At 40.8% G+C, this 16,947-nt stretch overlaps 1 protein-coding gene across 1 annotated transcript; it reads right to left on the bottom strand.

Moving 5' to 3' along the window:
• Positions 1–4,190: 4,190 nt before the first annotated feature.
• Positions 4,191–15,004, bottom strand: LOC109969013 (probable G-protein coupled receptor 149). Its single transcript, XM_020615648.1, has 5 exons — positions 13,689–15,004; positions 12,130–12,310; positions 11,459–11,958; positions 6,055–6,198; positions 4,191–5,474 (listed from the first exon to the last, which is right to left on the bottom strand). Exons 1-5 carry the CDS (start codon positions 14,655–14,657, stop codon positions 4,980–4,982), a joined length of 2,289 nt encoding a protein of 762 aa, XP_020471304.1. The 5' UTR covers positions 14,658–15,004; the 3' UTR covers positions 4,191–4,979.
• Between the last annotated feature and the right edge of the window lie 1,943 nt (positions 15,005–16,947).

Raw genomic sequence — 16,947 nt, forward strand, 5'->3', positions numbered from 1 at the left:
AGGTTGAAGGGGTGGGGGGTCAGCCTGTCAGTGCTCAGACCATACGCCGCACGCTGCATCAAATTGGTCTGCAAGGCTGTCGTCCTAGAAGGAAGCCTCTTCTAAAGATGATGCACAAGAAAGCCCGCAAACGGTTTGCTGCAGACAAGCAGACTAAGGATATGGATTTCTGGAACCATGTCCTGTGGTCCGATGAGACCAAGATAAACTTATTTGGTTCAGATGGTGTCAAGTGTGTGTGGCGGCAACCAGGTGAAGAGTACAAAGACAAGTGTGTCTTGCCTACAGTCAAGTATGGTGGTGGGAATGTCATGGTCTGGGGCTGCATGAGTGCTGCCGGCACTGGGGAGCTACAGTTCATTGAGGGAACCATGAATGCCAACATGTACTGTGACATACTGAAGCAGAGCATGATTCCTTCCCTTTGGAGACTGGGTCGCAGGGCAGTATTCCAACACGATAACGACCCCAAACACACCTCCAAAATGACCACTGCCTTGTTAAAGAAGCTAAGGGTAAAGGTGATGGACTGGCCAAGCATGTCTCCAGACCTAAACCCTATTGAGCATCTGTGGGGCATCCTGAAACGGAAGGTGGAGGTGCGCAAGGTCTCTAACATCCACCAGCTCCGTGACGTCATCATGGAGGAGTGGAAGAGGATTCCAGTGGCAACCTGTGAAGCTCTGGTGAACTCTATGCCCAAGAGGGTTAAGGCAGTGTTGGAAAATAATGGTGGCCACACAAAATATTGACACTTTGGGCCCCATTTGGCCATTATCACTTAGGGGTGTACTCACTTTTGTTGCCAGCACTTTAGACATTAATGGCTGTGTGTTGCGTTATTTTGAGGGGACAACACATTTACACTGTTATATAAGCTGTAGACTCACTACTTTACATTGTAGCCAAGTGTCATTTCTTCAGTGTTGTCACATGAAAAGATATACTTAAATATTTACAAAATGTGAGGGGGTGTACTCACTTCTGTGATATACTGTAGATAGATAGATAGATAGGCATACTTATTAATCCCCAAGGGAATATTCTGGTGCTACAATAGAAAGACAAGGAAGTTTTACAAAATAGGTAGACTATAGGTAAAACAATAAGTTTAAAATATATACAGTTATATTTAACAACCAGAATAAGTCACCACACAAAACGTGGCACTGACCAAAGAGCAGAAAAAAAATTATTAAAATTTAAAATATTAATAATATGTTGGAAAAAAAAGAAAAATAATAATATCTTACATATAGTAAATAAACAACAAACAATAAGCCTATACAATGCTATTATCTACACAGTGGTTCATAGCAGTCTACTGTATAAAGTATCTTTTGCTTCACTTTGACAAACACACTCTTACATGTAGGCTACTGGTGATAAAAAGAGGGAAAATATATTATTAAAGCAATTTTAACATAATGCTGTGAAATGAGCCATTCTGTGTAATGAGTAGCTTATTTAGTTGTGTGAGGATGGTGGAAATACAACAGAGCCTTTTGGACAGTGGACAAGTTGTGAAAACAGAAGCACATGAAAAGAAAAAGAACCGTTTCACATACTCTGAGCCCCTGCTCTTCTCAATATTGTTGCGGACCTTGCGATGCATATGGATGTTTTGTAACATCTATGGGTCAATTAATCAAAATGAAAACCATCAAATCATGTTATAACATAGTCTGCTTTTTTCCCATAATCTGACTTTGGCTTACATTTTCATCACTCCACTTACATTTTCATGGCACCACCTGAGAAGAGGAAACCAGGCAACAATCAGGCAAAAATGTTGATGTTTTTCTCTGGTGTCAGAATGAGGTATGCAAGCTATGGGTCAAATGTAGGCTGCAGCTGAACCAGTGGATAGAAGCAAGCAGAACATCTGGCTGGGACCCAGAGCTGCTGGAGAATTTCCATACATTGATAGTTACAATACAATTCAATGGTGACATTTTTCAATGCCAAGAAAAATTAAGTGCAGCAATGAGCCGTGCACACTGTGCTCATGATGAGAAAATGAGCTGTTTGTTTCCAACTGCAGTTTGCACCAACTTGAGAGTTTATTATGGTTTAATTATTTGATATATTTTATTATGTGGACCTTATCCTTTTAAATGTATTTTTCCTTAAAGATTGTTTGTTCTAACCTCTTTGATTGCTAAGTAATTGGTAGCTTTGAAATTTTTTTTCCACAATATATATATTATTAATACTCTCCCTGTTTTATGTGACCTTTTCATAGAAATTAACAACCAAATGTTTTGTGTTACTCGAGAAATACATTAAAAAAAATTAGAACGTGTGTGCAAAGCCTTTATATCTTATTGATCAAGCAGAAATAACTGAAAATGTCTGATTAGTTAGAGAGGTCAATACTTCTCAAAATCTTCTAGAAGCTAATGTTTCTGCACTGCTGCCAGTGCCGTTCAATGAGTCTGGGTCACAGGAGGCTTTGGCAGCAGTTTTGGAGCAGATTTCAACAACAAAAATATCTGAACAAAGTTACTGTAGCTTTAACCATAAGCTGCACTATAATCCCATTCAAACTAAAAATAAGCAGAGATTCAAATTACTTTCACTTTGTTAGGCTGCAGAGATGAAGCCCTACTCAGCTGAAAATCTTTGGCACCATCCAAGACTAAGGAGATGCTGTGGGCTTCAGGAGGTCCAGGACTTCAGGTGGAGGAGAATTAAAGATATCCCAGTCCAGTCCAGCAAACTGGATTTGGAATGTAATACAGACTGCCTATGGGAAGCGGCAGAGCAGACTCTACTTCTTGAGGAAGCCCAGGTCATTTAATGTGGGCAGCAAAATGTTACACCTTTCTTTCACCAGTCTGCTGTGGCAAGTGCAGTATTCTTTGCTGCTAGAGACACCAGCAAACTGAACAAACATCAGGAAGGCTGGCTCTGCATGTACTGGGGACTTCACTGGAGCCTGTGGAGTTGGCTGTGGAGAGGAGAATGCTGCTTGGACTGTTAAACATCACGGAGAACACCTGACATTCCCTCCCTGACCTGCAGGTCAAACAGCAGAGCATGTTGAGAGACTTCTTCAGCTCCGCTGTGACAAAGAACGCTGGAGGAAGTCTTTCCTGTCAACTGCACAATAAATCTCCTCTGTGGCGGGCGAGAGACCTCCTCCTCTAAAAACATAGGATCGTTATCATACTGTAGATACATGTTGTATATTCATCTACATTTAATATCAATTGAAAATGAACCTTTAGGTTTTTCTCTATATCATCTCTCTGCACTAATGTACAGTGTACATAGTGTTAGGTTCTCTCCCTTGTTGTGTATTTGTATGTTAATGCTGGCGACTGTAACTATCTAATTTCTGTTTGTCTATCAATCTGAAATGTCTGGCAGTATTTCTATCTGTCTATCAATCTGAAATGTCTGGCAGTGAATGCAACTTTACATTCATCATCTTTCATTCACGTGCACATTATTTTCTTTTACATGTTGCCCAGGAGTACTCGAAACAGAAACGCATTGCAGTTTGGTTGGAGGCAATTTTCTGATATGAATCTTTAATGACAACATTTTTCAGAGGAAGGGACGTGTCACAGCTGATGAAGTGGGCTCACTAAATTATCTGTGAAGTGCCGCTGCTGTGTTGTAGGATCAAGCAGCCAAACAGTCGATGTATAAAAGGCCATCATAAAACAAACTTGAATACATACAGTACAGATTCTAAAATGAGTCTGTAATACTCATTTTACTGTATTACTGCTGTTTGTACACACACGCTCATGTAAGAGTGTGTATTAGTAATGACTGATATACTGAAGTTTCCTGGTAAAGATGGTAAAAATGATATTCTTCTAAAAGATGTTCACACTCCATGGAACCATTCAAAGTGGAAATATGCAGTACAGCCTATGAAAATGTTATTCAGGTTTTGAGTTTATGCATTATGTATTTGACATAAATTGAGAAGCCACGGTGGCTTACTGACTGGATGGGCAGTGAATTGAGCAGACAGAGAATATGATCCACCAAAGTGACTTTGGAATGTACATTCATATGCTGCCTACTGTAGTAAAATATGCATACAGTACTGTCACTATTTAAGTCTGACTGAATATGCACAAGGCAGAATACTGCTCCACACAGTATCATTTCAACAGTCCCTCAAATGCCTGCTTCTCTTTTCTCTCTCCTCTTGTTTTAGAGTTTCACCCCGGATAGTGGTCTCTCTCTCACTAATTTGATAGCAGTGACACTGATTATGTAATACGTGACGTGGCAGCTGGTGGCGCAAAGAAAACACACCCAAATTAAAAGAATTACATATACAGGGGAAACAAATAAATACTTTTGGTAGTTGATGCTGCAAACCATTACCCTCATCTTTATGGGCAGGGTTACTTCTCACACACAAAAATGCATGATAACACACACACTGCGATGAGTCAGACCCATGGGTCAGGTGACCCCTCCCTTCACAGGTGCGTCACCAGTGATGTAATCAACCGGAGCAGCGCTATATCAGACATGTGACCAGACCTCAGCACCACATTTCCAACATTTTTCAACACATTTCTCTCAACCTGAATCTATTTTATGATGACAACATGGCATACTGCATGGTGAAAGTCATGGCAGGAATACAGATGCTCTGCTGGAATACTGTTTCTCTCTCCTACACCCCTCCTACCCACACCCCACTCTTTGCTTCTGTCTCTATCTCACGTTTGCCTGATTCACTACAGTCTGTTCTTTTACAGGCTAAACTATCCCTGTGTACTCTATAAACAGGTGATGCATGTGCTCTTGTGATGCAATCTGAAGAGGAGGTACAAGAGTAAGTGAAGTCTCTATTTGGTCTCATGGCAGTTCTGTCAGAGTGGTGATCAGAAAGAAGCAAATGTGGAATGAGTAGGAAAATTGTCTTTCGTCCTTCCTTGTAAGGAGTTTTCTTTAAGCCTCCTCTTGAAAGTCACCTTTTGTGCTGTCCTGTATGTGTCTCACTCTTCCCTATCACCGGCCTGCTTTCTATAGGCTTCATTGAGCAGCTGTATCTCCTCATGATATCCCGAGCTCTCCTGCGTCTGTCGTCGGCTGTTCTGCCGGTGGGCCTCCACAGTGTCGGGTATGGTGATATTGATGGTCTCTGTCTCGGTGTTGCCACTGCTGGGGATGAGCAGAGAGTAGGAAGCCGTCTCACCCAAGTCGCAGGAGACAAAGCGGTTCTCCCTGCGTGAGTAGCGCAATGATGGCGAGCGAGCGTGGGTCGATGACTGGCTGATGTTTGAGATGATGGAGACGCTGTCCATGGCCTCCTCATTGTCACAGATTTCCAGAACCTCAAGGTGGATCTTGACATTAGTATCCCCCATGCCAGCCCCTATACCCATCCCCATTCCAATCTCCATGATGTTCACATCTCCAGCTTGGCCTCCCGATGCTGTCTCGTCTGCACTGGGCTCATGGCCAACTGACTTGGAGCGATACACTTCCACCTTTACATCAGAGAAAGATTTATAATACCAGTCATTCATAAACAATATGGAGTTACCATGCAATTCACCATTACTCAACCTACTTTCTGAAACAAAAATATTCACTTTATTCATTCAATCAACTCTAATACTATCCTGGCTTGGAATACATAGTATACTCTATGTCTCATTTTACTTAATGTCCCATACCAAATCACCCCAAAATCAACTATATCTTTCAATAATTAACATGTTATATCTTAATTTTTTTTAATCCACATAGAAACAGAAATTTGAAAACAACAAATTGGGACAACAAACTCTAGAACCACAACTTGTCATTGTTAATACAGTATGAGTCAGGCTAACATTAGCCATTACCGAGCTGCTTCCAGTCTTTATAAACTAACCTTACTGTCTCTTGGTGCTAGCTTCATAATTAGCACAAACGACATAAGAGCAATATTCATCTTTTATAACAAGTGACATATTTCTCAATATACATATTTCTCACTATTCCTCTGATGAATTGCTTGAACAGGAACTGAACCCGGTCTTGCTCAAAAACTTTAGAAGAAGAAAGTGCGGTCAGGGCCATTACCTTCTTGGCATTGTTTGGGGAGATTTTGAGTCCGTCACTGCTGACCTCATAGGTGGAAAGAGAGAGAGTCTTTCCTGTAGGTGCTTGCAAAGATACGGTGCCCTGAAAGGCACACAGGGGGATTGACAGACCACCCGATGACCGCTGTAAAAAAAAAATAAGCAAACAAAAAAACAACCAATGTTCAGTCAACATTCTGGATCTCATTCCTTTTGTTCAGACCAACTGAGCTCAGGTTGTGTCCATGACGTCTAGGACAGGAAAATGAACGTGCTGACCAATTATGAATCTTTCTGACCAACAGCAGGTCCAAAGAGATGTTAGTGCTCCAAGCAAAGAGAAGCTAACAGAGATTGCTTGGGTTCACAGTAAAAAGAATAACTGTTACCTATAAGCTATTCAGCTATCAGAATTTTATAATTAACTAATTTAATCTGAAGAATATAAATTCAGTGTATACTGTCTGTGAAGGCCTCAGTCCTGGCCTTCACCATGTGAGGACCTAAACCACCACCAGCCATGGACTTGGGTGGGTAATTCATATTAGACATACACAATTGAACAATGAGCATGCACATTTGATTAATTTTGTATTGTTAATGTTTACCTTTTCTTTTGAGTTACCATGTTTCCTGGTCCATGGATGAGGGGTTGTATTTTGAGACAGTTCAGTTTGTTGTATTTTGAGACAGTTCAGTTTGTTGTATTTTGAGACAGTTCAGTTTGTTGTATTTTGAGACAGTTCAGTTTGTTGTATTTTGAGACAGTTCAGTTTGTTGTATTTTGAGACAGTTCAGTTTGTTGTATTTTGAGACAGTTCAGTTTGTTGTATTTTGAGACAGTTCAGTTTGTTGTATTTTGAGACAGTTCAGTTTGTTGTATTTTGAGACAGTTCAGTTTGTTGTATTTTGAGACAGTTCAGTTTGTTGTATTTTGAGACAGTTCAGTTTGTTGTATTTTGAGACAGTTCAGTTTGTTGTATTTTGAGACAGTTCAGTTTGTTGTATTTTGAGACAGTTCAGTTTGTTGTATTTTGAGTTTCCTTATCTTTTGTTGACCTCTTTTAGGGCCCAGTTTATCTGATGTTAATTTTGTATTTTTCTTGCTTTTGGGTTAATAAAAACCCTTTATTTTGAACTTTGGAAGCTGTGTCTTTTGCCTTACTGCTTGGTCCCTGACACTGTCAATTCCATTTCTTCTAGGTTTGTTACAGTATCTTGACATATTTTTTTCAATTATATGGCTCATTTATGTCACTCATATTGTTTAACATATTTCATGTTTTCCAGCCACATATTTAAGCTGCTTTTACAGAAATGAATTCACCATGCTGTACATCAAAACGAGTATCTGTCAACATGATGCGTCTGAGACAATGCATATTGTTGACTGGGGAAAGGAGAAGCATCCACTGGTGTGACAGTGGGAAGACCGTGGCAGGTCTCATTAAGCCCTCTACATTATTTAAATTAATGTGATGTAATGATCTGAATGCGACTATAATGCACAATGGAAACAAAGAGGACGTCAATCTCTTGTTCTCTCTGACTCTGTTTTCCTGTCATCATCTTTGCATCTTTGCAAATGGAGAGCGATGCATAGGGAGAGAGAGTAAATGAGTGAGACCCCGATGCTGAGCTGAAAACACACTATCAATTAACTCAAATAATGCTGAGAACCCATTAATGTGAAAAACACTTTGATAGATGGGTGTGTGTGTGTGTGTGTGCATTCTGCATGTTTTCTGAATACTGCATATTCAAGACTTTATTTTACTGTATGTGATTTTGATATACAGTATATAAACCTGCGTGTCGTGACTATTGCACATTAATGTTACAGTATTGATTGTGTTTGCTCCAAACAACAGATGTCCATAAAATTCATGGCCTCCAAAGGATTATTCCATTTTGTGATCCATGACCTTTTCTTTAAGGCCACAAGGATGGTGATATTCTTTCTGTCTCAACAGATATCAAATGGATTGTCATGAAATTTAGAAATGGTTATCAGTGGTGCTCAGGGGATATACCCCAGCAAAATTGGCTGTTTGAAACGTTTTTACTTATCATGGAGACAGGTATGGTTCCCCTAACCTTTCCTCTACAGCCAACATTAGATTACCATTTGTGGTGAAGACTCAAATCTCAGCAATTAGTGAATGGATCGCTGTTAACTTTGGGACAGAAACACATGTCTACCTGTAATAACTATTGTCATCCCCTCACTTTTCTTATGGTGACATCATCAGGTCAAAATGTAGTTTGTGATGAAATGCCTGCAGAACTATAACCTTCACATTAGGCACCATTTAGTACTAATACCCATATTTTAGTAAGCTTACACTCTAAACACAGTGAACATAGCTAATATCCTAACTGCAAACCATCAGCATGTTAACACTGTTGCTCTCAGCATGTTAACATGCCACATTTAGCATTTAGCTCATTCCTACAGAGCTGCTAATGTGAAAGAAGACCCTTTCTGTATATTTTAACACATAGAAAAGTGTCAATATATAACACCTGTTTCAAATTAGCAAGTGCTGTTAGATATCAGCATCAATACAGATACTTGTATCGATGCAGTTCATTGATTCCATTTGTGTAATTTCACCATCTATATGAAAACCAATCAATTTATTTATAATTCTTTTAATTTTAGATGCATTCTCAGAAGGGTAAACAGGTTCCAGTTGCCTACAACTGAATGCACGTTAGAACTCCTGTTCCCCTCAGGGAGATGGCTTATGAACACACCACCAGCTCTGTGCTTGCTAACAGAGTATGCAGTCACCGAGAGGGTAAAGATGGCTTTAAGCTTTAACTCCACCTCTCCCTGTGGATGCTGAAGGCCATAAGGGACGACTGTAAAGAGGAGACATGCTGGGTAATGACATCTGGTCTGCTAATGAGGAACAAAACACAACGAGAAATATTATAAATCACAGCCCATTTAGGCTTGGCTCTCTTGTTTGGCTATGTGTGTATATATAGTAACGTAATACTGTACTGTTATTATGTGTCTGACAGCTAATTTTGATCTTTATGTAACTACCTTGGGCATTATTTCATATCTCATATTAAGAACATCACCAAAGTTTTTTTTATTATCTCAGAAATGTGGCTAAGATAGGCCTGTTTTTAATTATTAATGATGCAGAAAAAATCATCGATGCATTTATAACTAGCAGGCCTGATTACTGCAGTGCTATTTTAGCAGGTCTTCTTGTTACATTAAGAAGAAGATGGCAGTTAATGTAGAGTTCTGCTGCTTGGCTAGTTGCTTTAAAAAAGATGAAAGACCATATTACAGCAATTTTGGCCTCTTTACACTGGCTACCCATAGCTTTTACAATTGATTTTAAGGTTCTATTATTAGTCTATAAAGTCTTGAATCACTTTGGCCCAGCCTACTTGTTTGAACTATTAAAACCATGCACACCGACTAGGGCGCTAAGATCCTCAAATTTAAATTTCTTTTCTCAACATTGTGTGTACAAAAATATGGGAAACAGGCAACCTCATTAGGGTCTTTTAAAAAACTGGCAAAGTTAATCTGTTCAGCTAAGCTTTTAATTATTGCACATGTATTTTTTTTATACAATTTTGATGTGTCCACCATTATTATTATTATTGTTGTTGTTATTGTCATATTTCATATGATGTATTCAGAGCATATGAATTATGTTATATAAATGACTGATTGATTGATTGCTGCCCTCTATGACTGCATTTAGGGACTGGGAGGTGGGTGTAGCTTTATTTGGTTATTTATGTCTTTGCTGTTTGGATGTGTGTATCTCTGTCCTTGTGTTTTCATTTAGTTTGTATATGCACTGTGTTACTGCATGTACATACTGTAACTATACTTGTATGTACTGCCCACAGTCAATAAATAAGGTCTAAGGAAACATAAAATATGGTTTGCTACTAAGAAACTGAGAAGTAGGATAAGCATACACACACAGACACACAAACACACACGTCTGCAGTGAGTGTCTTAGATTTATACATGATGCAAAGTGAGTGCCAAACCCAAGCTGTAGATGCACACTCCATGGATTTTCCACGCTCTGGTGATTTTCAAACCAGACTTTTAAGTAGAGCAGAGACAGAGAGGAAGCAAGACAGAGCTAGAGTGTGTGTTCACGTGTGTGTGCCTGTGCATTCACACATTTCCGCCTCTGTCTGTGTCCCAGTTAGCTTGTGAGTCTGCAGCAAGCTTATAGTGTTATTGTTCTAAAAAGTGCAGTCGGTTTTAAAGGCAACGCCTGTAGCTACACTGCTGTTTCTCTGGGACAGAGTGAGACCATTTGTTGTCTGGTATACTTTAATTATTAAGCCTTTACTGTTTTGTTCTTGTTTAACAATTCAGTTAACTCCAAAATACAAAGAGAATCAAACTACTAGTATTACAAGAGCGCAAAAAAGACATGGATTAAACATGGATTACTGGATAGTGGTTCACATGCTTGCAGCAAATGGTCTTGAGCTACATTTAGAGCTCTTTAACTGACTATCGACTGAGTATATCACTAATTTATGAGGCCATCTTTAGGTCTTGGCAGACACCACTGTAGCTTACACTATATTTTGTTAAACTTGAACATGAATCAAAAATGGATTCTGTCGAATTTTTCATTAAATTTTCATTTTACATTTCTACCAAATCACATGTATGCACAAAATATTCACAAACACACAGCTAGGCTTGTTGATAAATCCCACTGATCTTGAAACTGTAAATAGTGCCAAATCACATGAATTAATTAATGACTAGAGTAGAGCCATGAGAGCTAGACTGATGTCTACGGTGAATAAATATTTGGCTTTGAAAGGCAGGCTGGTGTTACTAAAATGGTACGCTGTATAGTGTCGTGATCAGTTGCTCTGTTAGTCAGAATCAATGAGGCACAGTTAAAGCTATGCAGTGAAAAGAAAGCAGAGGACAGGAAAGGAGAGGGGCTAAGGGTGAAGAGATTTTTACCACTTTATCTAAATTACATATGCAGCTCCCAGTCTGTCAGCTTGGCTATAAAGAGACATATTCACAGATGTCACAGAAAGGCAGACAGGCATTCGCACAGACAAAGCCACACAAATTTGTACATACTTCTTGGCCTGGCTATGTAAAGACTACATCCATTCCACCAGGTGGGTCTCTGTATGTCCGTACTGGTGCACTGCAATAAGACAGTACTTAATATTCCAAAACCATCCTTTTTATAGCCCTGAGAACTGAAAACAATCACCTCTGGAGTATGTCACCATATGCATGCAAATGCAGCAGTTGTTTAGGAAAGCTACATGAGTGTGGGAAAATAAAATTAATGCTATAAACTGAATTAAATTAATGGTTCAATGTCAATCTAATAAACCAACTACTCTGGACAATGGTGTACCTGTCTGGGTGTTCTCTCTGATTTACTCCTGCACCACTCCCAGTCTGTCAGCTCGATTTTCCGACATTCCTCATGTGATAGCCTCCTCTCGGGCCCCTCAAACACCGATGATGTGTCAGTGAGATTGTGATCCTGCTCCTGCTGATGAGAAGACAAAGAAGGGATACAGCGGAACCTGTCATCATCTCCATGGTTCTCATTGGGAAATGGAGGACAGTCAGCCAGCGCCTCTCCTCCGCCAGGGACTTCTTCCAACAGGTCTGCATGAGAGGAGCTGTCCACTGGGCACGTGGTGCTGAAATCGAAACTGGGCCCCAGGCTAGAAAGCCTGCTACTTTCTAGTACATCAAGGCGGGTATTAGGGAAGTCACAGTTAAAGAGGCTGTGATAGGCAGGCTTCTCAAGGGGAGGAATGTTGTGAGACATAGTGGCATGTGACAACTTGTATACTCCACAGCCTTGTTGGAAGGAAAGGTTGAACTCAAATCTTCTTTTCATCACTGTGAAAAAAGCCATCAGGAAAAATTCCGTTATATCCTCATAGCAAAAAACAACAACAAAAAAAAAAACTAGCATATACTCTATATCCCTTTGGGAAACTGATTCATTATGTAGATGTGAGCAGGCTTGAAAGTGCATTGTTGGAAAATTTGTGTTATGTCATGGTGTACCTGAGGGTTCCTGCACTGGATCACGGTTACAGTTAATGAAGCAGCCACATGGCATGTGAATCCAGCGCTCAGACAACACGAATAACGGCGTGACCGCAGGGGCAAGGAGAGTGAGAAAGAAGCTCAGAGTCTCCAGGGATGAGCTGCGTGCATTCACTGCATGGCGCACAAGCACCAAAGTCTGTGAATGAAAGAGAAGGGGACTTTAATTCAGTGAGGAGTGATTCAATGTGCATGAGGGAGTGAGTGAAGGAGATGCATGAATGAAAAGAAATCTCACAGATCCTTCACCCATGCTGGACTTCTTTTGTTTTTCTCTTTTGTTTTGTATTCAAACAAGTCATTTGAATGCCATGTCATTTAAGCCAAAATGCGACATGTTGAGATAGAGAGGGAGAGACAGAGACTCACAATACTGAGGCCTACTGTGTGTGGGTGTACCACACTGAAAATAAAAGGATACATTTCTGTTGCTTCTTGGAAAAATGAAATTGTTCCTTAGTAAATAATGTTACAGTAAGTGGCCCAGCAACAAGTACCACACTGTGCGGTTATTGATCTCTACAGTTTACTAGAAATTTAGCTGTAAATGCAAAAGCCTGATTTAAAAAAATCCAAGGAGAAAAGGCAAGACATGCTTGTTTAGGTTTGTTAGTTTCTTTCAAAACAAAAAAAAAATATTCACATTTATTAAAAAAAGACATAATATTCTATAACATTCATCTCCAATGACTTTGCTGATTTTGAAAGTCAAAGGCCAGTGTTGTTTCCCCATCACTGACAACTAGCTGCACACTATTTATCACATACTATTCATATTTTTAAATCAGTACTCACCATGTAGCAATTACAGTATGCAAAGTCTTTCACGGTGCAATCCCACAAATGCTGCTTTAGGTGTTGACCAAAACCAGCAAAAGAATACTGCCCTTTAGGTGTTGACCAAAACCAGCAAAATTAGGGATTTTTCATTTAACAAGACACTAGCTGCAGTCGAATAATAGCTTCTTTGTTTGAATCCATTGCTTAACAAATTCACCAAGTCTGCAAACAAAATATCTAAATTGATTCAAAACTATAAACATGTCACATTAATGTACATGGCTCGTAAAAAACTGTAGTGTTTTTACCCAAAGTTGCCTCAAGAGGCATTCAGGGATTCCTAAAGATTTTTAATAGGTCTTGTTATTTCCATCAAAGGAAGGATTTTAAGAGAATAATACACTTTTGTCCATATGTGAGAGAGCACCTGCTGTCACGTTTGTCCACATTATAAACCCATAGCCCATCCACAAACAAGAGCAAAAATTGCGGCTTGATTAAAATATTATGCAATCTTGTGATATAATAGAGGCCCAGACATGAGTTAATTGACTGTCCTTTGTCTGGGGCATACAGTTGGTCAATCCAACCTCAAATGTTTTAAAGACAAAATTAAATATACAAATTTGATGAATAAGTGTTTTGGACGAGTGTTTTGAAATGGCAGGGCATCTGCTTTAAGTTATTAGGCCTTTACTTTTGGCTCCTGTATAATTTACTTTATTCATGCTGCTTACCATCATTGGCATCCACAAAATAACGCGGACAACCGCCAGGATCATGGAGAAGCGCTTTTGTGCAAACACCACTGGTGTGTCCCCCACAGCAGCTATCCTCTGGCCGCTGGCAGACACTGGGGACAGACCGCTGTCCTCTTTCTCCCTGAGCTTTGTCCCGCATGAACTTGGGCTCAGTTCGTTGTAGTCACCGACACTTTTGTTCAAGCTGTCCCGGGAAAAGGACTGAAGATCACAAAGAGGAGCAGAACCACTCAGTCCCCGGGGCATCTCCAAATAACTGGGGTAGAGTAAAGTCCTCTGGGGTTCTCTGGAGCACAGCAGCTGGTAGGTGAGAGGGATAAAGAAAAACAACAAGCCGCAGAAACAAAGACAATATAAAGAGAAAAGCAGCAGGATGTAAAAGCTGTCGCTCTCTGGGAAACACCCGAGAGATGCTGGAGTGAAGCTGCCCCATCCGCACAAAGGCAGCACACTGACGGCCAGGCTGACCGCCCACACAGCGGCAATGGCCCACATCACTCTTAGGGGCCGGCGAACAGACTGAAGAACTCCAAATCTCTTGGTGACATAAAAAGTGTAGGCTGCTATAAGGCAAGACTTCAAATTGCTAGAAACACCCTGGAACACATACAGTAGTCCAGACAGGGTGCATAGACTGCCCGATCCTCCACCTCCATCCGTCTCCCACTGAAGAAGCATGAACAAGGAGAGGGGGACCACGCTGAGCAGGTCGTCCACCGACAAGGAAGCCACAATGAGACATAGGGAGGTTTTTCTTCTCATCCGGAGGAGAGACAGCAGTGAAAACACACCTCCTACAAAGGTAGCAGCGGCGATGGTTACGCACAAGCCGAAAAGCAGCAGGTGAATTTGCCTCTTCACCTCCGAAGGGTCTGTCTTCGCGTAGGGGGCCGTGGAAAGGTAGCTCTGTTTGGGCGTCGGGGAGCTTGGGTGCGTTGTGGACATTTTCAGTGTATTAACTTCTCTGTCTCCTCCGGCACTTTTTATTAGTCAGATCTGACTCATTAGCTTGTGAAGTTTATCGTGCTGCAAAGATGTGAAGATCGCACGGAGCCGCATCCCATAAAAATCAGACAGTGGGAATGATGAGCGAGACATAGCGCAACATCCTTCTCGGATCCAAATAGGAGCGCACGCTTAATCAAGGCTTTCCGATCCCTTGAATGTGGAGCCGCCGGGTACTGAGCTGGCAGCCACTTGTGTTCACCGTTCAAATCGCGCAACCAGGGCATCTGATGTTTCCAGCTGCCGATTTACGCGCTGTCGTCATCACCTTTTCCTCTCACGGCGGTGATCTGGGGTTGGGCTAAACGCAGCCTACTACTGCCGTGTCTGTGTAGAACTACTCCGATGCACCAGGCTGCGTTTTCATGGCTCGACCCTTTCCTCAGGCCATGCCAAACACTAGCATCTTCTCTCCCGTCTGCTGTCGTCCCGCGACTCTTCTCTCTGAATATGGGACGTTTTATCACAAGTGAACACAAACAAGATAAAGAAGAAGCTTTTATGGATTTTTTTTTCTGCCAATGCTTTTTGTGTTTGTGTGTTAAAGGCCTAACACTTCATAGATAATTCCATTTGGAATCCAAGCGGACCATCTACACAAACAGGCTTTGTCTGTGCCAGCCAGTTTCAACAGATTGCCTTTCCATTTTCAAAAACCTTTTCAGCTTAATAGAGTCCAAAAACTAAATGCCAAGAGTGAAATATAAATGCAAATAGAACTTCAATAAGATTTGAGTGGTATGGTGTGACCATGTATGCTGGATGCTCTCTGAGCCAGACTTAGAAGAGAGAAAGGCCAGTTTACTGGAAATATGTGTGTGTTAGTCCTATGTGACACTACTGTTAGAGTGGAGCCTCCCTCTGAGCCAGGAGGACAAAGGACACATTCAAGGAAGTGAAGACAAGTTATCCCTACTTGAATCAGACAAAAGGCCACTGTGTTATAGGGAGAACATATTAATCTCACTAGTCACCAGAGATGTGTTTTAAATGATGATTTAATAAATGCTCACATTGCAATTAAAACAGCCTGATAGTTGTATTAGATATAGATTGAAGGGAAAACACAGGGATACGAAGCCAGCTAGAGAAACACTTAATTTAACAGTATGTGATCCTGTGGCTGGACAGAGGCATGTAGTTAGTGTGTGAAAGCATAGTGTGTATGTGTGTAGTCCTATTCCCTAGTGTGTAATTGGCCTTGTCTTGTCCTTTTCTGTGGTGTTCAAGGATTTTCAGGCTGAAGGACTCCTCAGCTTGTTTAAATGGTTCATGGGAGTTCTTCATGGTCCACTGATAGAAATAATGTTCTATGTGAAGAGCCCTGTTTGTCACTGGTGATAGATTTTTCTGGACTCATTCCCTTTATAAAAATGAACATGTGCATCTACAGTCATGGCCAAAAATATTGGCACCCCTGCATTTCCGTCAGATAACACACTCCTCCCAGAAAATTCTTGTAACCACAAATTCTTTGGCATTTATTTATTTATTCCTTTTGTTTGTATTGGAATGACACAAAAAAGCAGAAAAAACCAAATCTGATCCACACAGAACTCCAAACATGGACTGGACTGATTTATTTACACCCTCAACTTAATATTTGGTAGCACAGCCTTTGGACTAAATAACTGAAATCAGTCATCTTCTGTAATGAGCAGTGAGTTTCTTTCACCTCTCTACTGGAATCTTGGACCATTTCTGTTGCTTTGGGTCATTGTCCTGCTGTAAGACCCATGACCTCTGACAGAGACCCAACGTTCTGACATTGGGCCCCAGAATTCATTGGTAGTCTTCAGATGTCATAATGCCACACACACAGTCAAGACATCAGTGCCTGAAGCAGCAGAGCAACCCCAAAACATCAGTGAACCTCTACCGTGTTGGACTGTAGAGAATGTGTTCTTCTCTTTGAAGGCCTTGTTTCATTTTCTGAAAACAGTAGAATGATGTGCTTGACCAGAAAGCTCTGTTTTAGTCTCATCTGTCCACAGGATATTCTCCCAGAAGGACTGTGGCTTCATCAAGTAGGTTTTGTTAAACTGCAGTCTGGCTTTTTATGTTTCTGTGTCAGCAGTGGGGCCCCTGGGTCTCCTACCATAGCATCTCTTGTCATTCAGATGGCAACAGATAGTGTGAGCTGACACTGTTGCACCCTGTGCCTGCAGGTCAGCTTGAATTTGCTTGGAAGATGATCAAGGTTCTTTATCCACCATTCCAACAATCCTTC

Source organism: Monopterus albus, unplaced genomic scaffold (assembly GCF_001952655.1).
Source record: "Monopterus albus unplaced genomic scaffold, M_albus_1.0 scaffold167.1, whole genome shotgun sequence".
In the NCBI taxonomy this organism is placed as follows: Eukaryota; Metazoa; Chordata; class Actinopteri; order Synbranchiformes; family Synbranchidae; genus Monopterus; species Monopterus albus.

Coding starts and splice junctions, on each gene's coding strand:
- LOC109969013 (XM_020615648.1), bottom strand. CDS start 14,657: ATGTCCACAACGCACCCAAGCTCCCCGACGCCCAAACAGAGCTACCTT. Junction 12,311..13,688: donor TTTTGTGGATGCCAATGATG/GTAAGCAGCATG, acceptor TTTCATTCACAG/ACTTTGGTGCTTGTGCGCCA. Junction 11,959..12,129: donor TCCAGTGCAGGAACCCTCAG/GTACACCATGAC, acceptor CTTTTTTCACAG/TGATGAAAAGAAGATTTGAG.